General features: G+C 50.1%; 1 protein-coding gene across 1 annotated transcript in view; it reads left to right on the top strand.

Moving 5' to 3' along the window:
* Nucleotides 1-17,951, top strand: part of CPNE2 (copine 2) — a gene marked incomplete at its 3' end in the record, with an annotated part of 61,946 nt that extends 43,995 nt beyond the window's left edge. The window contains exons 8-16 of the mRNA XM_080636941.1: nucleotides 160-258; nucleotides 878-964; nucleotides 1,694-1,753; nucleotides 4,107-4,240; nucleotides 5,010-5,064; nucleotides 9,755-9,806; nucleotides 11,010-11,143; nucleotides 15,918-16,154; nucleotides 17,844-17,951. Coding sequence (XP_080493067.1) covers nucleotides 160-258; nucleotides 878-964; nucleotides 1,694-1,753; nucleotides 4,107-4,240; nucleotides 5,010-5,064; nucleotides 9,755-9,806; nucleotides 11,010-11,143; nucleotides 15,918-16,154; nucleotides 17,844-17,951 — 966 coding nt within the window. The remainder of the gene's footprint in view (nucleotides 1-159; nucleotides 259-877; nucleotides 965-1,693; nucleotides 1,754-4,106; nucleotides 4,241-5,009; nucleotides 5,065-9,754; nucleotides 9,807-11,009; nucleotides 11,144-15,917; nucleotides 16,155-17,843) is intronic.
* Between the last annotated feature and the right edge of the window lie 2,280 nt (nucleotides 17,952-20,231).

Raw genomic sequence — 20,231 nt, 5'->3', positions numbered from 1 at the left:
AAAAAAACCCAAACCAACCAAAGCAGAACAACCCCCAAACTTCCCCAAAATCCCACCCTTGTTTGGGGTCTCCAACAGGAAAGGTTGGGAACTTCAGCAGGCCTCCTTGCAGGAGGTAGTGTCTCTGTCTGAGGCTGGTTTGTGCTTCTTCCACCCTAGGTGGTGTGTTACGACTATGACAGTGATGGAGGACATGACTTCATCGGAGAGTTTCAGACCTCAGTGGCCGGGATGTGCGAAGCCCAAGATGCCTTTCCAGTAAGTGCTGACACACTTTCAGGAAAGAGCAAGGAATGGGCCCCTTGGAGCTGACAGTGGATTTCAGTACTAGCTCTGAGACCCTCAACCTGTTCTGAGAGGCCAAGTCCAGCCACTTTTCTCCTTCCACCCACACCATAAGTGACCAAGGCCACAGTTGTAGCTAAAGCATCTGAACTAGAGAGAGAGCTAAGGCAGTCCTGGGCTCTGCTGAGACGTCTGAAGCAGCACCTGTGATTTGGGGGGTGCCCTGTGGTTTGGGGACCAGAAGGCGACATGTGACATGCTGCACGGGTTTTGTGGCCAAAGGTGTCCCCATCTTCCACTTGAAGTTTTGGACAAAAGCCTTGGCAGAAGCCACCTGATTTGAAGGCATGTTGTGAAGACTCATGGATAAGCAGGGCTGCTGTCATTGCTAGGAGTACTGCCTGCCCTAATTATTCATGTGTTTGACCCACCCCATCCCCAGCAGCATTCTGGGGATTCTTTTCTGTCTCTTCAGCACTTTGAGAGGCATGGAGGAAGGGTGCCTGTGGGATTTGGGTGCTGCTGGCATCTGCAGTCCATAGCACAGACCAGCACCACTTTCACACCGATGTCTATGTCATGTGTTACACAGCTCGAGATGGAGTGCATTAACCCCAAAAAGCAAAAGAAGAAAAAGAATTACAAGAACTCGGGGATCATAATTGTCAATTCCTGCAAAGTGAGTATGATGCCAGGATGTTTCTTTCTGCTCCTGTCTGCGCTCTTCTCTTCCTGAGCTCCCCCATCCCTTCTGCATCCAGCGCCCTTGCATTTACAAGTGCAGGTCCAGCAGAGCATGAATCAAAGTATGATTTCCGTTCTGCCTGGGTATCTTGCCATTTGGAGCACCCGATGTATCAACTTGCTGGTGCTACCCTATGCCCAGGTAGCCACAGACCCAGGAGCAGGTGTTCAATATGGGCAGCATCTGCATGAAGCCCAAGTTTTAGGTGCTTACCAGCTCCTTGGTGTCAGGTCAGGTGAGAGGGATCTTTGTCCTGAGATAAGGTCTTGAAGACTTCCCTTTGTATGGCACCAATACAGCTTTTCCCACACCAGATCTGCAGGTGGCATGAGACTGTTTTGGCCATGGGGAGAGGACCTTCCATTCATTTCAGCGTGATGGACACTTCCAGCTCTGAATGACCTCTGTCTGGGCCTCCCAGCCCAACTCTTGCCCAACATACAGCCCTGCTTGGCCTCATATGACTTGTGAACTGCCACAATGGTGCAGTGGGAGTCCCAGGTGGTTTTTCTCATTGCTCTGACAACTAGCTGAATGTCCCCAAAGGCCCAACCTCACAGTGACACAGGCTTGGGCACTTTCTGTGGGTTTTCTGGTATTTTTTTGTTCTGCAATGGTGAAGATTACTGAAACACTCCTTGTTTTGGTTTGGTTTTCTTTCAGATAACCAGAGATTTCTCCTTCCTGGACTACATCCTGGGAGGCTGCCAGCTGATGTTTACTGTAAGGACTTTTGCTCCTCTCTGCCCAGTAATAGTAACACGTATCTAACAGTCGAAACCAGGGAGGGAGGCTCTGCATGAGATTTGGCACCATCTTGGGTGGCTTTTCATGGCAACAAGGAGCTGCCTTGTTTTGCTGTTAAACTGCATGGGTTTGGGGTGTTTGAGGGTCGTTACTGTGATGCTCAGGTGCATCTAGTCGCCTGGAGGGAGCTGGCTAGACTTCGGCTGAAGGTCGGACTTACACAAAGACCCCCTGCCCCTTCTCAGAATGTTACCAGCTTTTCTCCCCATTGCAGGGTTTTTGTAGAAGCTCTCCTTATTTTGAAGCCAGCTGAGAGGCTTTGGGCTGTTAATGAGATGGTTTTCTGCATTTTTACTGCCGTTTCCACCTTCTTTCAAGGTTTGTAGCTTGTCAGGAGTAACTAACTGAGGACATTACAACCCTGAGTGAAACCACCACAACGCAGAAGTGGGGTTTTCAATTTCTCCAAACTTTTCTGGTGCAGTATGCAAAGAGCTGCAAGCACTCACAGGATTTCAGTTTGTATTTTGCTGTTTCATCTAAAAACATGGTGGTGTGGGAGAGTAGGAGGAGAAGAAAGAGTTGTCATAGGAACAGGAGCGATTGGGAGAGCTTTTGTGTGCCGTTCTGCCTCTGTGTGCTCAGGTTGTGGTGCTGGAGAGTGAGGAGAAAATCATTAACTTTATTGTTAGCATAGAGCTCTTGTGTAAATTAGGCTTGAATAATGAAATCTTCCCACACCCCCTCTAAAGATCTGCTGGTTACTGGAGGGCTTCTTCCCTGCCCAAAGCATCTTTGGTCCAAAACCCCAGGTGGGTTTGCTATGGGTGCAACACTGCAGGAACACCGAAGCTTGGAGGAAGCAGCTGCTGCACACACCCCTGCAGTTTGGAAAGGCAGCTGGTGTCCTCCTATGGAGAAAGGCAGTGGGGAGAAAAGGGCTAAAGCCACAGAGGAGAGGAGCATTGTGTCCGGCTGCTTGCTTCGTGCTGCAGGCAGCTGCATCCCTCTGGAACCTGTAGCCCCAGTGCTGCTGTTTGTGGCATTGCTTGTCTGACTCCTCTGGACCCCCCTACCGTGCTTCCGTTTCCCTCTTCCTCTCCAGCCGTGCTTGTGGTGGCTCAGCAGGAGCTTGGCACACGGGCACGCGTATTACACCATTTTTAGTAAAGCTGTAAGGTTGTTTGATGAAGAAGTTGGGTTTTCATAGAACCATAGTTTGGGTGGGGAGGGAACTTTGAAGATCATCAGTCCAATTTGCCCTGCCATGGGCAGGGACACCTTCCACTAGACCAGGTTGCTCCAAGCCCCATCCAACCTGACCTTGAACACTGCCAGAGATGGGGCAGCCACAGCTTCTCTGGGCAACCTGTGCCAGCGCCTCAGCACCCTCACTGAACAACAGTTTTCTCTTATCTCCAATCTAAACTTACCCTCTTCCAGTTTAAGACCATATCCCCTTGTCCCATCAAACCTGTTTTATCAGCCACCCTGGCACAGAGTGGTGGCAGGTCCTGAGCTGTGACTATTTTCTTGCCTCAGCCAGGCCAAAGTCCTTTCTCATCCTGATTACAGTTCATCCTCTCCCATTACAGATACGGAGCAGAATCCCGTGTGAATCCCCTGAGCTCAATTTAGCCCCGGAGTTATTCTGGGTTTTGCATATTTGCTGAGCAAACAAGGTGAGCACAGTTGTGCTGCCCGCTCGCCTCTTCCTGGCTCTTCCTTCCCAGTCATTTCAAATCAGGTGGTTCAGCATCTCCTCTGCTGACCAGATTTAACTGAGTCTGGGATGGGCATTTCTACATATGTCTTTAAATAACAAGCCTAATTGAGGAAGGAGAAGAAGGAGTGCCTTGCTGACAAAGTCCCCTGAGAGCTCAGTATGCACTGGTCCTCAGGAAAGCCCAGTGAATTCCCCAGGGAAAGATGTGCTCAGGGTTGTGACTCGTTGATCAAAGACCTTGAGATCCAGATGCCCAGGTGGCCCTGACTGCTTTAGTGTCCATGGAGCTACTCAGTTCCTGAACTTAACACCTGGGAGATGGGCAGTGAGGATCCCGAGCTGGAGATGGTATGGCCTGCTGCAGCAGCAGGGGCTGCTTCAGGACATGATTTGTGATGCTGGCCAGTGAAAAATGTAGGCGTAATAGTGAATGGCTTTGACTAACTTAGTATTGAATCAGCTTTTTTTTAGAGAAGGTGAAGAGCTGTTAAACTTTTTTGAGGGGCTGTGTGTGGACCTCAAAGGCAATGAAGGCTTGGTTGCCAAGTCTGTAGTGATTTCTGCTAATGGAGGACAGGTCTGTGCTTCTCTCTTGTCCCCCAGGTTGGGATTGACTTCACAGCCTCCAACGGGAACCCTCGAGACCCCTCCTCTTTGCACTACATCAACCCCATGGGGACAAATGAATACTTGTCAGCTATCTGGGCTGTCGGCCAGATTATCCAGGACTATGACTCGTAAGCAGCATGCCCCTCTGCCTCCTCCCTGTTTTGTGGATGTTTTCCTGACTTCCTGGGGGCTGATGGGATGCAGGTATCTCGATTTCCCAGCTGCAAGTCCAGGATTAAATAACACCTTGATTTTGAAAACCTCCTTGGAGAATCTTTCCATATACATTGGGATGCAGGAGGAGGACAGGGTAAGGACAAGGCTTCTCCTCTCCCCCCATCACTGCTGTTGAGAGAAAGGGTGCCTTAGCAAAGGTGGGGCATCCACTTGGTGCTTTCTTGGTGCAAAGGCACATGCCCTCAGCTTGCTGGTATTTGCCTTGTTCCCCAGTCACCCTGAGGGTACAACACAGAAAAACATCATCTTAGACATCAACAAAGATGACAGAACAGGAATCTTGGTCTCACCATAGTGGCTTTTGTGGCCAAAATGGATAGTTAATTTTTGTTTTAAATCTCTTGGGTTACATGTCTACAAGAGATGCAAGTGTTTGGGCAAGAGGATGCTCCTGATCCCTGGGGGTAATGAAGCAAAGCTGAGATCTTAGTTTTCTCTAAGGATCAAAAGCCAAAGGCAAACATATATTCTGTCTCTATTCAGCTCCTGAGTTTTAAAGGCACTGTGTTCTGGGGGAAGGGAAAGCTGGCTCCTTTTCTAGCTGTCACTCAGTCTAGCTGGGCGTTGGGGAGCTGGTAGCATGGGGAGGCCATGGCAAGAGCTGTGCCAGCCTGCTTCCTGTGTGTGAATACACCCACTGTTTTGCTTCTTCTCTTTCAGAGACAAGATGTTTCCTGCTCTGGGATTCGGCGCCCAGCTCCCGCCAGACTGGAAGGTGAAGTGTTGTGGCTAACTGCATGTCTGAGAGCAGTTTGTCCTGATATTGCCTGGGCAGGAGTGGAGCTGCTGGGGCTTCCCAGCTGGCTCGATCAGGGAAAAGCTGCTGGGCAGAGCAGGAATGGGTAGATGCAGGATTTCAACTGGTGGAAAGTGAGATGTGACAGTGTGGGTGGACCATGAGGTGAGGATGGGGCACAGGCAGTGTGTTTCTCTCTTCTAAGCTGGTATGAAAGCAGCAGCTCCCTGGCATTAATGGCCAGAGCCAGGCATTGATTTATTTTCCTGGCAAGAGGCAGGAACAATACTGGGCAGGGGAAAAGGCTGCTGGATGAATGTGTCTGATGGTGGCAAAGCCTGGAGGGGGGCTGGGAGCTAGGTAGCCTTGACATGATGCAGGCCCCAGAGCCAGCAAGAACTGGAGCAGGGAGATTTTCCCCAAAACCACCTTGATCTTTTGTTGGTATTAGGCACCAAAGGAGTTAAAGACACCCTTGTCCTGCAAGGGCCTGAGTTGGAGCATCCTGCTTCTCAGGTGGGCAGGTACTGCTCTGCCTGATGGAGAGCATGTTCTTGTGGCTGAGAAGATGTGCTGGAACACCCCTGTCATTCATTACTGGCTGGGTCTTTTGTCTGCTCTTTGCTTATGGCCTTAATGTGCATTTTCTTTCTGCTTGCTGTTTTTGAGAAGTTCACAGCTTCATTCTGGGGTTCAGTCTCAGTGAGCCTGTTGTGTTCTTTGGGAGGGGAGCTCTGCTCTGGGCTGAGCACAGTGGTCACGTTAAGTCACCAGGCTGGGGACGTCCTGCCTGCTCTGGCTTTGCACTTTTCTCTGCTTTCGCAGCAGCCAAAATTCATGTGACTCAAGTGGGAGCTCTTGCTGTTTGCCAGCCACAGGAGGAGATCCCTCTATGTGCACTTTGGAGCTGATTCATCCTCCTTGGCCGGCAAATGTCTCTGGTCTGTCATTTCACAGCTTTCAGTGGGAAAATCTTGGTAAGCAGCTTCCAAGGACTTACAGCCAGCTGTCATCAGGGATTTATTAGTTGAGGAGAGGAATAGCAATGGAAAGCATAGTGAGGATGGAAAAGGTACAGTGGCTTGGGCTGCTGAGGGAATGGGTGAATAATCACAGTGAGCATCCTGCTCTGCTGCCTCTGTGTGTGGGTCAGTGCCCATGGGAAAGGCATTGCTGGGTTGGAAGCATCCCTTACTGCAAGGCTGGAGATGGTACGGGGCTGAGGATGCTGGCTAGGGCCTGTGGGGCAGAGGGATGCTTGTCATCTTCTCCCTCTGTGTCTGCCTCTTGCAGCCTGCCATGGAAATGTTTTGGGCTGCTCCCATAGGCCTGGGGATCCTCTGTAAGCACTACCAGGAAAAACACCTCTTTTTCCGCCAGAATGATGTCCTAAGCCCATGTAAACCCCTTCAGAGAACAGCTCTCTCTCCCCACGTGCTTGGCCTGTGCCTGAAGGTCACCCACTCAAATGCCCGGAGTGACCCATCAGTTGCCTCAGTTTAGCAGTGGAGACATCCCCAGTGCATCATACTGCACCACTCCAGCCTGGAGCTTCATCCCTGCCCAGCTCACCTAGCATCACTGCCCAATTCCCTTGTTCAAGGTTTTTTGATCACAAAGCTCATTGGGTAGTTTCAAAGCCAAAGCAATCACTGAAACCCATGCCCTGTGTTACAGCGGGAAGGCAGTGTTACAGCGGGCAGATGGTTGGGAGCAGCATGGCTGATGCTGCTCCCCAGGGGCGCGACTGGGGATGGCTGTTGTACCCACAAACCCGAGTGAAACAGAAAAGATGGTTGAAATAAGAGTAGTATAAATCACACGTTGCCATGGCTCCCCCAATGCTTCTCAGGCACCCGTCGCAGCAAGATGTTTTGCACACAGAAGTCTCATTGGAAATGTCAAAGAACATCTTGCCGTGTGTCAACTCTGTAGAGAGCCTCGAGCGGTTTCCCAGCAAAGGAACAGGAGAGGGAAGCAGATGGGTTTTGCTTTCTGGGGGATGAGCAAAGGCAAGGCAGCAGTGGAGAGGGTGATGGTTAACATTGGAGCCCCACCAGTCACCCCACGTTTGGGAGATGGGGTTGACCAAAGTGAGCTGGTGGCTTTGCTGACGTGGCATCCCCAAGACTTTGCATCCGTTTGCCTTTTATATATATATCTAAGGAAACTGAGCCACAGGAGGGGTGGGATCACTAGGGGAAGTGGCAGAGAACCCTCTGCAGTGTCAGTTCTCTGGCATAGGCTCTGATTGTGTGTCTGCAAGACACATCACTAATTCCTGATGGTAAAGGACGGAGCTACGGCTGTCTCCATCCTTCAGAGGAAGAACACACGGGGTGGCTGCAAATGAACGTCTTACCCTTTGGCGTGGTTTGAAAGAGTTTCTCCCTGTGAGTTACTGGTAAATGTAATACCTGTAGATGCTCCAAATACATTTGCCTGCACAGAAACTGTTTATCAAAGTATGAGCTGGATAGGGAACAAGATAACTTTTCTTCTTCTTCTTTTTTTTTTTTTTTTTTATTTTCATCATTATTTTGAAGCCCTTCTGTTGAGTTTTCCAACAGATATATATATAGGTATATATATATATGTATATTATATATATATATATAAAATCTGTAAAAAACTCCAGAGGAGCTCTTGCAACACTTCTGCAGGGGGTCTGCTGTGTAGACAGTGAGGAGCACAGCTCCAAACCATTTTGTTGCAGCTTAAAAGAAAAAGAAACCTCTATTTTGTAGTGCAAAACATGAAATATTTTTGCTTGCCTCATCTATAAATACTCCTATGGCAGAATTTTGAATACAAAATTGAGCCCTTTACAACTGAAAACCAAGAAATTGGAATTTGGATATTTTGCAAAAATTGAGACTGTTACAAGAAAGGGTGTATGCAAAACACAGTCACCCATTTCAGACTCCGTCTTTTCTCTAACCCAGGGTTACTGGTGGCTGGGAACGTTACTGGTTGTGCTCAACAGGCAGGGGGAGACCCAAGCAGGCTGTTGACGTCCGCCGAGCTGACAGCTGAGCAGCTCTGCAGCATGGGGAGGAATTCTGGTTGACCTACTTTTGTTTTGATGCTGTTTCCCACCCTACAGCCTCTTGCAAATATAGTTTCTGCAGCTTTCGGCACAATGCCTGTTATGATTGAAAAGTCTGAATCAGATGCATGCTGCTATTGAAGTCTCAGGAGGACTTCTGCTTCCATGGCACCTTGAAGGACAGTCATTTTGCCAGTGTTATGAATACACATGTCCCCAACTGCTCCCCTGGCTGAGAAGCTCAGCAAACCTCCACCCTTCTGAGAGGGAGAACATACCCTTGTTTTGTAACTTTGGCACAGACAGTTTGGGAGCTGTTTATTTCAGAGCCCTTGAGCTGGTGGCCTGAAAGCCTAGATTGTCCCCTTCAACCTTCAGACATGCTGGGAGAGGCAGTTGTGCATCCTTGGTGTTCCTTAGAGTCTGTTTGCTTCTTACAGTGCCTAAACTGAAGGTAGCAGAGTGAGGAATGCACAAATCCCCAGGTCTGATGGGTGTTCCCCAAGCAAGCTGTTGACCTAAGCCAACCCTGGCAAGATTCATACAGAAGGACAGGAGCCTTGACCCTCTCTTGCACCCGGGCCACTGAGCTGCCCTGCCTTTGCTGGCAAAGATGGGTTCAAATCAGCTGTTGCCCAGCGTTTTGTGGTTTCTGTCTGCAGGTTCTTCCCATGGAAGCAGCTAAGGGAGGTGGTGTGATTACAGCCAGCACTGTTTGTTTTTTCTGGATGGGCTAGTGCAATGGGCTGCAGATCAGGGTGTGCAAGGCTACTTGCTGTTGCCGGTGTCCCACAGGGCATCCTCATGAGAGCATCTCCTTCAGCTTGAAATAAGGTGGTAGAAGGATCTTGCACCTACCTTGAAGGCCAATGAAAACCAGCCCAGATTGTGCTGGCACTTGCTGTCCATCACTCCCAAGCATTTACGTCACCTCTGCTGTGCTGCCTTTCACACTCATGCAGACCTAGATAATGAAGCTAATCATCTGTTGGCCTTGCCATGATGATTATGCCATGGATTTTCCATTATGATTTGCCATGATAGCTGGCATGCCAGATCAGATCTTCAATCCAGTTTGCTCTGGGCCTGCGTCCTTTCTGCTGCATCAGGCCACTTGCAGAGAACTGGGTAACTGGAATGCTGCCAGAACTGGGCCTCCCTGTGATGTTTATTGAGTTTTATCCCTTTATAAGCTGCAATAAGATGAAGTAATTCCTCCTGATGATTGGTGAGAAGGCCCAAGTGGCTGATAACATCCCTTCTCCATGCTTTCCCTCTAGGCAGCCAGTAGGAAGCCACATGGGCAAACTTGCTTTGGTAGCTGTAGAAGAATGCATGATGTAATAATTTCAGGTGGCTCCTGATGGGGGGATTGAGGAACCAGTTCATCCTCAAACACTGATCAACCCTGACCATGTTTGTATTTGCTGCTACTTCCTGCTTGGGTGGCAAGGGGCTCAAAGTGTTACTGACCCAGCAAGATGGACTGCAACATCTGAGATCATGGGGTCCTGCCCCAGGGAAGCACCAGGCCCAAACCAGCTTTGCAGCACCACCTAAACTGATAGTGAGCAGCCTGCTCTGCACTCCGTGTTAATTTAGGCCTCTTCTTCTCCACAGGTATCCCATGAGTTTGCTATTAACTTCAATCCCACAAACCCATTCTGTTCAGGTGAGCATCTTTAAAAATCCTTAGATGCCTTCAGTGTCTTCTGTCTTTCCTTCTGCATTTGCATTTCTTTGATAACACCTTGGGCATTTTTCAAGGTGCGTTCAGACCGGAATTGACAGTGAAGCAGAGCACATGCTAAGGGTGCGCTCAGAGGAAAGTAGAGAAAATTTGGGGGTGTGTAGGAATGCCCAGGGTAAAACGCAGCTGGGTTCAGACAGCATAAAATCCTCCTTCATTATGATGTCTGTTGTGTCCTACCAGCCGTCTCCTCCTCCAGCAAGTCTGCAAGAAACTAGGCTTTTTTAGCAGATGGGGAATTCAGACTTAATGTTTCATTTAGCAACTGGGGGCTGGTCACAGTCATGGCTGAAGAACTGCTCAGATCCTAAGTGGTTAAGGGCCATCATGGACTCCTAAAGTCATCTGGTTTGACCTACTCCAACAAAACAGGGGCTTAGGCAGCCTCCAAACCTTGCTGGCTCACCAGTTCATGGAAGCTGCCTGTGAACATCTGCTCTTCTGCTGCCTTGGCTTCGTTCAGCTCCTTGCCAGTAGCTGTAAGGAATTCACTGGACGTGATCTGTTGCAGGAATTATGGGGTGCAGAAGCCACCTGCAGTTCTTACCAGTGTCAGGTCCTTCGCAAAGGACTGGCTGTCAGCTGGTTAATTGTGGAATTGGTCATTTCTGAACTACATACTATGCATCCTTCCAGGAGAGCAGCCATTTACCTTGTTCTGGTGTGGCAGAAACAGAAGGGTCTCTGCCCTCTGCTCCCAACACAGTCTGCGAGCTCAGAGGGTGCTTGTGGGATTGTTTTGCCTTTCTCCACAACCTCTGCCCCACGTCTGTCTGAGTTTTGGCTATGCTCAGAGACCAGGAGTTGGTTTTCTGTTTGCTCTTCTTTGTCCGATACTAAGATTTCTGTGGAACCCCAAGGAAAGCTTTCTTTGACTGTGGGCACTATGAGAACACTCTTATCCCAGAAGGTCTGAGGACCTACTACAAAGTAACTAAGAAGCAAAGCCCTGGTATTAGGAAATTTGAGTTGAAGTGGATAAAACCTGTGGAGCTGGATGGGCAGGAGGGGAATAGGTCTGACTTCAGCTCCCATGACAGTGTTAGCTAATGAAGCCTAATTGGACTTGTGGTGGGCCTGAACTGTGGTGCACTGTAATGCTTGGTTTCTCTGCTTTCTCTGAAGGTGTGGAGGGCATTGTCCAAGCATACTCGGCCTGTCTGCCCCACATCCGCTTCTACGGACCCACCAACTTCTCCCCTATCATCAACCATGTGGCTCGCTTCGCGTCTCAGGCCACCCAACAAGAAGCTGCATCTGTAAGTCCGTCAGATCCCATAAGGCAATGGTAATCCCCATGGCTTTGGGCAAGGCAATGCAAAGCCTTTCATGTCTTTCAGGAATGGGGAAAAAGTGATTGATTACTCCCTAATTCTGACAGGGAAGGGCTGCAAGCCCCCCTGCTCTGGGAATGGCTGGGTGATGGGTATTGAACAGGCCAGTATGGAGTGGAGTCAGGGGCATGAGACTGCCCTGGGAAGGGAACCTCAGAGGTGCTGAGGACTGTGATGGTCCAGAGAGGGAAATGCTGTGTTTGTGGCAGACCATCAAAGGCCATTCATCACTGCACCAGCATGAGCTCATGCTCAGGAATCCCTGGCATGTGCTGGGCAGTACGTGGCAGGAAACAGGGAAGAACAGCTTTGTTCTTTCCTAATTTTTTTCTTGAAACATCTTCTGCTGAGCTCCAAGGGGCTTTGTTCTAAAGAGGCATGCTCTGTACTTATGGATGGACTAATAGTCCTCAGGAGCATGGTTCTTCCTTTCAAAACAGCTCCTGCATGCTGCAGGACTGTCCTGGTGCAGGATGGACCAGACAGTCTGGGGTGGGGGGGCACAAGGAAATGCTGCTGCTGCCCTGGCACATATGGAAAACATGAGCCGCAGGGAAGAGGCTGAGCATGACTTCAAACCTTTGGCTTATTTTCCTTGGACAACAAAGAGCTGGAGGAAGATCTCCCTGTGGGTGCACATCCAGGCCTGCAAAGAGCGGGAGTGAGCAAGCCTGAGCCATGGCGTAAAGCATGATGTTTCTGATGCGGCTGATGGCCAAATCCAAACCAGAAAACCTTTCTGCTACTTCCCTTTGAGGAGTTTTTTTATATTTAAGGGGGAATTGCTGAAAACCACAGGGAGGCTCATTTTGATCCTTGCTTTTTACGCCACTTGTACAAGTGGTATTAGGCTCAAGGCCAGGCTTGGGGTTCTTGTCCAGGCTCTCCAGCCTCCCAGCAGTCCTGGAACTCCCTCTTAATTAGTCCATCTGAGCATTCTCATCCGTATGTCAAAAATCTAAGTCAGCATGGGGGCCCTGTGCAGCCGTGCTCAGTCATGCTGCATCACAAGGGAGCCAGAACCAGACTGGTATTGGAGGAGGAAGCTGGTGGGTGAAGGGATGCTGGGATGCCCATGTGTGCTGGGAGCTGCAGCCAGTGGTCCAGCCTTGCTGGAGGTGGCTGGGGTGTCCTCTTAGGCATACAAAGATGCTGTGAGAGCTGGAGCAGCTCTGCTCTGGAGACAGGCTGAGAGAGCTGGGCTTGTTCAGCCTGGAGAAGAGAAGGCTCCAAGAAGACCTTAGAGCAGCTCCCAGTGCCTAAAGGGACTGACAAGAAACCTGGAGAGGGGCTTTGGACAAGGGCCTGTAGGGACAGGACAAGGGGGAATGGCTTTAACCTGACAGAGGGGAGACTGAGATGAGATCTTAAGCAGAAGCTCTTCCCTGTGAGGGTGCTGAGGCCCTGGCACAGGTTGCCCAGAGAAGCTGTGGCTGCCCCATCCCTGGCAGTGTTCAAGGCCAGGTTGGACGGGGCTTGGAGCAACCTGGTCTAGTGGAAGGTGTCCTTGTCCATGGCAGGGGTTGGAACTGGATGAGCTTTAAGGTCCCTCATTCTATGAGTCTATGATTCTATGAAGACAGTAAGATGGAGCTTACTTAGGTCTCTGCGGCAGCAGGCTGCCTATGAAGGACAGCACATCTGGCCCCTGGGTTTAGCTACTCAGGGTAGAAGCTTCCCTAATTCCTGCCTGGAGCAGAGCTGGATCACACCTGAAACCTCCTCCTCTTGGAAAATATCCAAGAGGGTATTTTCTAGCCTTGTTTTGAGCACTGTTACTCTTCCCAGCTGCAGGCACAAGGAAATACTGAATTTGGTTTAATTCAGCACAAATCCAGGTCGCTTTTCTTTTTTTTGTTGCCTGTCTTGGCATCAGTGGGGGAGGGAGAAGTCCACGGACTTCCGTGCTGAGCAAAGACAGTAATTGTATGCAAATTATACCCCTCCACTTGCACTAATAGTTTAATCAAGGGAGATTTTAAATAACGGGCACTGGTAGTGCCAGCAGAGGCAAGCCTCTGGTGACTCTTTAGGGTTTTATGGAATCACAGTGTTACTGATGAGTGATCTCACTCCCCTGGGGTCATCTTCTCTTCATCCCATCTTCAACACGTGCAGCAAAGACTCCCTGATGTGCTGGCTTTGGTGGCTGCCAAGACCTGCCTTCCTCTTCCTTCCATTCTTGCTTGCTCCCAGCACTTCAAATAGAACCAAAGAACCTTGTCATTTTACCATGGCAACACACATCACGAAACACAGGAGCTGTCTTCTTTTAAGGGATGGGAGTACTAAAACATGTCAGTGTTAGGGGGAAGAGGCAGAGGGATTACGCACGATTTCACTCTCAGGGAAGGATTGATAAACTCCCAGGAATTAAAACACACCTTTCCAGCAGGGTCCCTGCATTCAAACCTCCTCTTTCTTACCGCATGCTGTTTAATGCTGCTTAATCCCTTCAAGTCCTGCTCACACCTGAGCCTAATTACTCATGTCGTTAGCTGCCTGCTCCCTGCCTCAGAAGCTCAAAGTGGTACCTGGCTGTGGGCTGTGGTCGTACCTCACCATCAGCTCTTATCCCATTTGGCCTCTGAAATATGTTGTGATACACATTGGATAAGCTCTGCTGCCCCCTCTGTTCTGGCAGACTTCCCAGCATTTTTCTCTGATCCCATTACGGATTTTGCATTAAAAAGGGAACAAAGGGAAATATTCCTTTCTGGGTTTCCTCTTTTTGATCACACACAGAGACCAGGGGGAATCAGCTTAAAGGCGTTTCCATTATCAGCTGCTCTCCATAAGGTTCTATTCTTCTTCCTGTACTGGTTCCCAGACAGGGTCAGGCCTCAGTCAGTTGTCCTGGCCCCATGGAAGAGAATGCAGGTTGTCTCCTGGTCTTACCCTCCAGGCTTGGATGACAAGGTCCTGCTCTTTAGACCTACTTCTTTCCCTAATTTGCTCTGAAAAGTCTGGATTTAGGGAAGAAGTAAACACTGAGGGTGCTTTGTAGGCAGAGCTAATAAATCAAAGGGGTTGGGAATCGGCTGTCTGTCTGCTTGGGAAAATCGCCTTGCCCACATCCTTGGGTTCTGTTTAAGCTCGACCCAGCCTTCTTCGTACTTGGAGTGTAGCACTGGAGAGTGTTGAGGCAAGATGATGCTTAAGGGAAGGTTTCATATGTGGGCTGGAGGAAGACCAGGAAAATGGGCTTTTCTGGGATGGCTGCACTAGTGGTTTTCAGAGGAAATGGAAAGAATGAGGAGAGGAACAAAGGGCTTTAATGCTCTTAAATGCTTGTTTTTGTCGTTTCTCCAGCACAAGCAAGATGTGTAATGTGCTAAAATTGAACTGTTAGTTTCCCCGGAGGCAGAAGAGATGGGCTTTTTGGAGGTCCACATTCCCTAGAATTGCTTTGCTGAGTCCAGCAGGATGCTCCCTTTGTCCATCTGCCCATCCTCTCCCTGCTCTGCAGAACTGGCCTCAACCACTCTCCTTTCACCTTGGGGAGTGGTGCAAATGCAGCTGCTGTGGCATCCCCCCTCAGCCTGTTCCACCCTCTGCATCCCCCCTCATACCTGTGAGACCCACAGCTTTGTATGAGGTACTGATGAGTCCTGAGCTGGGATGCAGGGTATGCTCCCCATCTGTGCAATGTGTCAATGAGGACCCCACAATCTGAGCTTTTTGCCCCAGGCTCAAACTTCTCCTGGCTGTGACACAGAAGCTCTGCACAGATAAGGCTTTTTCTTCTGTCATTAAGTACACTCAATTAGTAAATCAGCAAAACATTTTGGGGTGGAAGGTGGTTTGTTGTTGGCTTGATCTTTCAAAAACGGGGCGAATACCTGAAATGTCTAGGAGCTGCTACGTGGGATGATGGTGGCTGCCCTGAGGAGCAGTAAGCCTTGTGCTCCCAAACCGAACCTCATAAAGTTCAAAGACAAGTACAAGACCCTGCTCCTGGGTCAGGTCAATCCCCAGTGCAGACACAGGCTGGGCAGAGACTGGATGGAGCAGCCCTGAGGAGAAGGAGTTGGACGGGTTGGTCAATGAGAAGCTTCCCATAACCAGGTTTCAGTGTGTGCCTGAGCCCAGAACTTCCTTGTGTGCTGAGCTGCATCCCCAGAGCATAAGCATGAGGTCAAGGGAGAGGATTCTGCCCCTCTACTGTGCTCTGCGGAGAACCCTCCTGCAGTCCTGTGTCCAGCTCTGGGGCAACACCACAGGAGGGACATGGAGCTGTTGGAGCGAGTCCAGAGGATGCCACAGAGATGCTGTGAGGGCTGGAGAAGCTCTGCTCTGGAGACAGGCTGAGAGAGCTGGGCTGGTTCAGCCTGGAGAACAGAAGGCTCCTTAAGGGGAGACCTTAGAGCAGCTCCAGTGCATGAAAAGGCTACAAGAAACCTGGAGAGGGGCTTTGGACAAGGGCTTGTAGGGACAGGACAAGGGGGAATGGCTTTAACCTGACAGAGGGAAGATTGAGATGAGATATTAGGCAGAAGTTCTTTCCTGTGAAGGTGGTTTGGCCCTGGCACAGGTTGCCCAGAGAGCCTTCTATGATTCTGTGATTCTAAATCCCCAGGGAACCTGCCTCCCCCAGCGTATGGAGCATTCTGTGTGCTCGCACTCCACAGGCTCTGGCTGCAGTGTGAAGGTGCACCTGCATCTCACTGAGTCTGACCCTCTGCCCTCCCCTTTGCAGCAGTACTTCATCCTCCTCATCATCACGGACGGGGTGATCAGTGACATGGATGAGACAAGACACGCCGTGGTGCAGGCATCCAAGCTGCCCATGTCCATCATCATTGTGGGGGTTGGCAACGCTGACTTTGCTGCCATGGAGTTTCTGGATGGGGACAGCCGAGTGTTGCGCTCCCACACGGGCGAGGAGGCCATGCGCGACATTGTCCAGTTTGTGCCCTTCCGGGATTTCCGCAATGTGAGTGTGGGCAGTGGTGGGTGACTGCAGGCAGGAATGGGGTCTCAAGCCTGGAAATGACCCTGGAAGTGGAGCAACCCCTGGAGAGGCAGACAGAGGGAAGAGCCCACCTTACCTTGGCCCTGGATTCACACACAGAATATTAGGAATTGGAGGGGACCTCAAAAGATCATCTAGTCCAATCCCCCTGCCAGAGCAGGAATACCTAGATAAGGTTACACAGGAATGTGTCCAGGCGGGTTTTGAATGTCTCCAGAGGAGACTCCACAACCCCCCTGGGCAGCCTGTTCCAGTGTTCCGTCACCCTCACTGAGAAGAAGTTTCTTCTCAAATTTAAGTAGAACCTCTTGTGTTCCAGTTTGAGCCCGCTACCCCTTATCATTGGTTGTCACCGAGAAGAGCCTGGCTCCATCCTCGTGACACTCCCCCTTCATATATTTATATACACTAATAAGGTCCCCCCGCAGTCTCCTCTTCTCCAAACTATAGAGACCCAGCTCCCTCAGCCTTTCCTCATAAGGGAGATGCTCCACTCCCTTAACCATCTTAGTTGCCCTGCGTTGGACTCTCTCCAGCAGTTCCCTGTACTTCTTGAACTGAGGGGCCCAGAACTGGACACAATATTCCAGATGTGGTCTCAGAGTAGAGAGGGAAAGAGTAGAGGGGAAAGAGAACCTCTCTTGACCTACTGACCACCCCCCTTCTAATACACCCCAGGATGCCATTGGCCTTCTTGGCCACAAGGGCACAGTGCTGGCTCATGGTCATCCTGCTGTCCACCAGGACCCCCAGGTCCCTTTCCCCTACACTGCTCTCTAATAGGTTATTCCCCTATCCATATCCCTCAGCGCTGCTCTGGTGTGCACCATGTAAATCAGTGCTGCAGGGGCAACAGTGATCTGTATATCCATAGCATGCTCCATCTGAGCATTCCCCCATGACTGCCATCCCTGTGTTTGCCAGGCAGGTCAGACCAAAAACCAGTTCACTGTGGCAGGTTTCCCACAGCAAGCTAGGGCAGTGCTGGGGCTCATGTCCCTCACCATGGTCCTATGTTGGCATCTCCCACCCAGGCCTCTTCCACACCCATGATGTGCCATGTGCTGAGGGCTTAATGCTGGGGTGAGCTCCTACTCCCCCCCATCCTCTCCCAATGCCTGTGGAGAGGGATGATGCTGGCACTGGCTCTGCACAGGTACCCTCTATGGGATGATGGCGCAGCACAGCCTTGTGTTTTGGAAAAAAGCTGATCAAGGAAGAAAAAAAGAGGAAAAAAAGTCAAAATGAGATGCTATTGCCTGCCCATCATGATTAGCCAGGAGTCAGCCCTGGGTCAGATGCTGTTGCTGGCAGAGGATTGCAAGAGGGTGCATAACATCAGACCATATTTATCTTCACTCTTTTTGCACCTAATCAGTGTTTTTCCATTTCACCTGCTGTTACTCAATACCAGTTTTTTTCTGACCTAGCCAGGATGTTTTATTCCTCCCTACCACTGAATTGACTCCTGGAGGGAAGGTGTAGTATAGAATGTAATCTTCAAAGGTGTATAAAATGCTGGCTGCCAGTAGATTTGAGGGGGCATTAAATGAAATGCCACACTCTGGAGTTAAGGACAGCTCAGCCACATTTGCTCCGTCAGTCCCTATGGCTGTTCTTACACTGGTGTTTGCTCCCTTTTGCCTGCAGGCCCCCAAGGAGACCCTGGCCAAAGCTGTGCTGGCAGAGCTGCCCCAGCAAGTCGTGCAGTACTTCAAGCACCAAAACGTGCCGCCCATCAACTCGGAGCAGGCATAGAGCTGTGCCAGGCTGCGCCCTCTGCATGTTGCCAAAGCCCGTTGGTCCTACTGGAAATGCATGTTCCACATGCTTTTAAGAGAAAAATACCCCCCCCCCCAAACATTTTGTACTTCTTAATTTAATTGCTAAGTTCTTAAAACTCATCTCAGAGAAGCATCTGGATTTATTTTGTACAGTCCCAGCCTGAGGTGACACTGAGCAGCCTGGCCATGCCCTCACCCCACTCTGTTGTGTCACTTTTCAGTACTGAATGTACTTTGTATCATTTCAGTGGAACGGGATACAGTTTTTACAATCAAAACTTGCTTTTTCCAAGTAATGAAATGCTTAATATATTATTATCATTCACTGAACTGGTCATTGTATAGTTCATGTATCTGTGTTGTACCTGTACATCTGTCATGCTCTACATTCATTTTTATACCGTGTACATGTTATATTTGTTATACTCAGGTTAATAAAGAAACTTGGACATTTAAAACAAGGGTCTCCTAGATGGGAAGGTCTGGGAGCACCTTACGAGGTCAGCAGTGCAGGGTGTTTGAGTCACCCTGACAAGGCAGTCCTGGTTCCCAGCCACTCACCCTGCACTGGGCAGCTCTGCTTGCTGTGCCCTGGGAACAGCCCAAAGCCACCAACAGCAACATGCTGGAAGATGCTTTACTGGAGATGGAGGTGAATATGGATGTCCAAGGGAGAGCAGCATCCCCCCCCCCCCCATCAGCTTTCATATTGAGAGCAGGCCTAAGGAAGACTTGTGGGTTTGGGTGAGGAGAAGCTCCCCATGACCCAGCTTCAGTATGTGCTTGAGCCCAGAACCCACTCCCACCCCCTCCCTGTGCTGGGCTGCATCCCCAGAGCATAAGCACCAGGTCAAGGAGGGGATTCTGCCCCTCTACTGCACTCTGGGGAGACACCCCCCCACTCCCGCAGTCCTGCATCCAGCTCTGAGGCAACAGCACAAGAGGGACATGGAGCTGTTGGAGTGAGTCCAGAGGAGGCCACAGAGATGCTGCGAGGGCTGGAGCAGCTCTGCTCTGGAGACAGGCTGAGAGAGCTGGGCTGGTTCAGCCTAGAGAAGAGAAGGCTCCTTAAGGGGAGACCTTAGGAGCAGCTCCAGTGCTTAAACAGGCCAACAAGAAAACTGGAGAGGGGCTTAGGACAAGGGCCTGTAGGGACAGGACAAGGGGAAATGGCTTTAACCTGACAGAGGGGAGATTGAGATGAGATCTTAGGAAGAAGTTCTTCCCTGTGAGGGTGCTGAGGCCCTGGCACAGGTTGCCCAGAGAAGCTGTGGCTGCCCCATCCCTGGCAGTGTTCAAGGCCAGGTTGGATGGGGCTTAGAGTAACTTGGCCTAACAGAAGGTGTCCCTGCCTGTGACAGGAGGTTGGAACTGAATGAGTTTTAAGGTCCCTTCCAAACCAAACCACGCTGTGATTCTAAGATTTGGTGCCTGCCTGAGCCGAGGGCAGTGAGTTGGTGTGCACATGCCATGTGTGTGGGGCAAACATCAGTGAACCTACAACTGAGTGGCAAAGGGAGCTTCATGGTTCACTGCTGCTTTATCCCTAGACATTTTTCCAAGTCTGAGTAACAAAAGCTCCCTGCTGCCTGGGAGAAGATGGGCTGGATAATGAAATTCTGCTCTCCAGCAGCTCCTTTGGGCTGCTCATCAGCAACATGCTATCTCCAGTGCTAATTGCTGTTTTCTTCTGTTGTTAACTAGATTAAGGGCTTTTGAAGCTGCAGGTAGAAAGTCGAATACAGTGCAGGGATCACCAGCCTCACTCCAAACTCAGATTTCATCTCCTCCCCCTTAGCAAAAGCACTAGGGTGGGAGGTTGGCATCTGAAGCCTACAGCTCATCTGCACACATGTGAGCTACTGGCTGTGTTCAGTCACTGACCACTGCTAGCAAATGTGTGGTTTTTACCACTGTCACTGAGTTACCAGCCCACAGACTGCCCTATGAGCCCCACAGCTCGGCCAAAGCACAGAGCCAAAGCTGGTGGTGCAGCTGCTCTGAGCATGGCACTGGTTTAGACCCTATGTCTCGGGAGAGGTAGGACTGCCCCTTTAAGTATTTGCCTTGCAAAGCCCTCTTGAATGGAAAAAGCCCAACAAGCATAACCCTTTTTCAAATGGAGAAGCAGCCTTCAAAGGGTGGCTCACTTACAAATGATGCTGTACACACAGTTCAGCTTCCATGTTGGAGTCTGTGGCTCTGGAAGAAAACGTAGGGGTTTTTTTATTTCCATAGGAGAACCTCCCATGCA

This window comes from Psittacula echo, assembly GCF_963264785.1.
Source record: "Psittacula echo genome assembly, chromosome: Z".
NCBI classification, from domain to species: domain Eukaryota; kingdom Metazoa; phylum Chordata; class Aves; order Psittaciformes; family Psittacidae; genus Psittacula; species Psittacula echo.
Note: the sequence above shows the minus strand (reverse complement) of the source record. Positions and strands in the feature narration are given on the sequence as shown.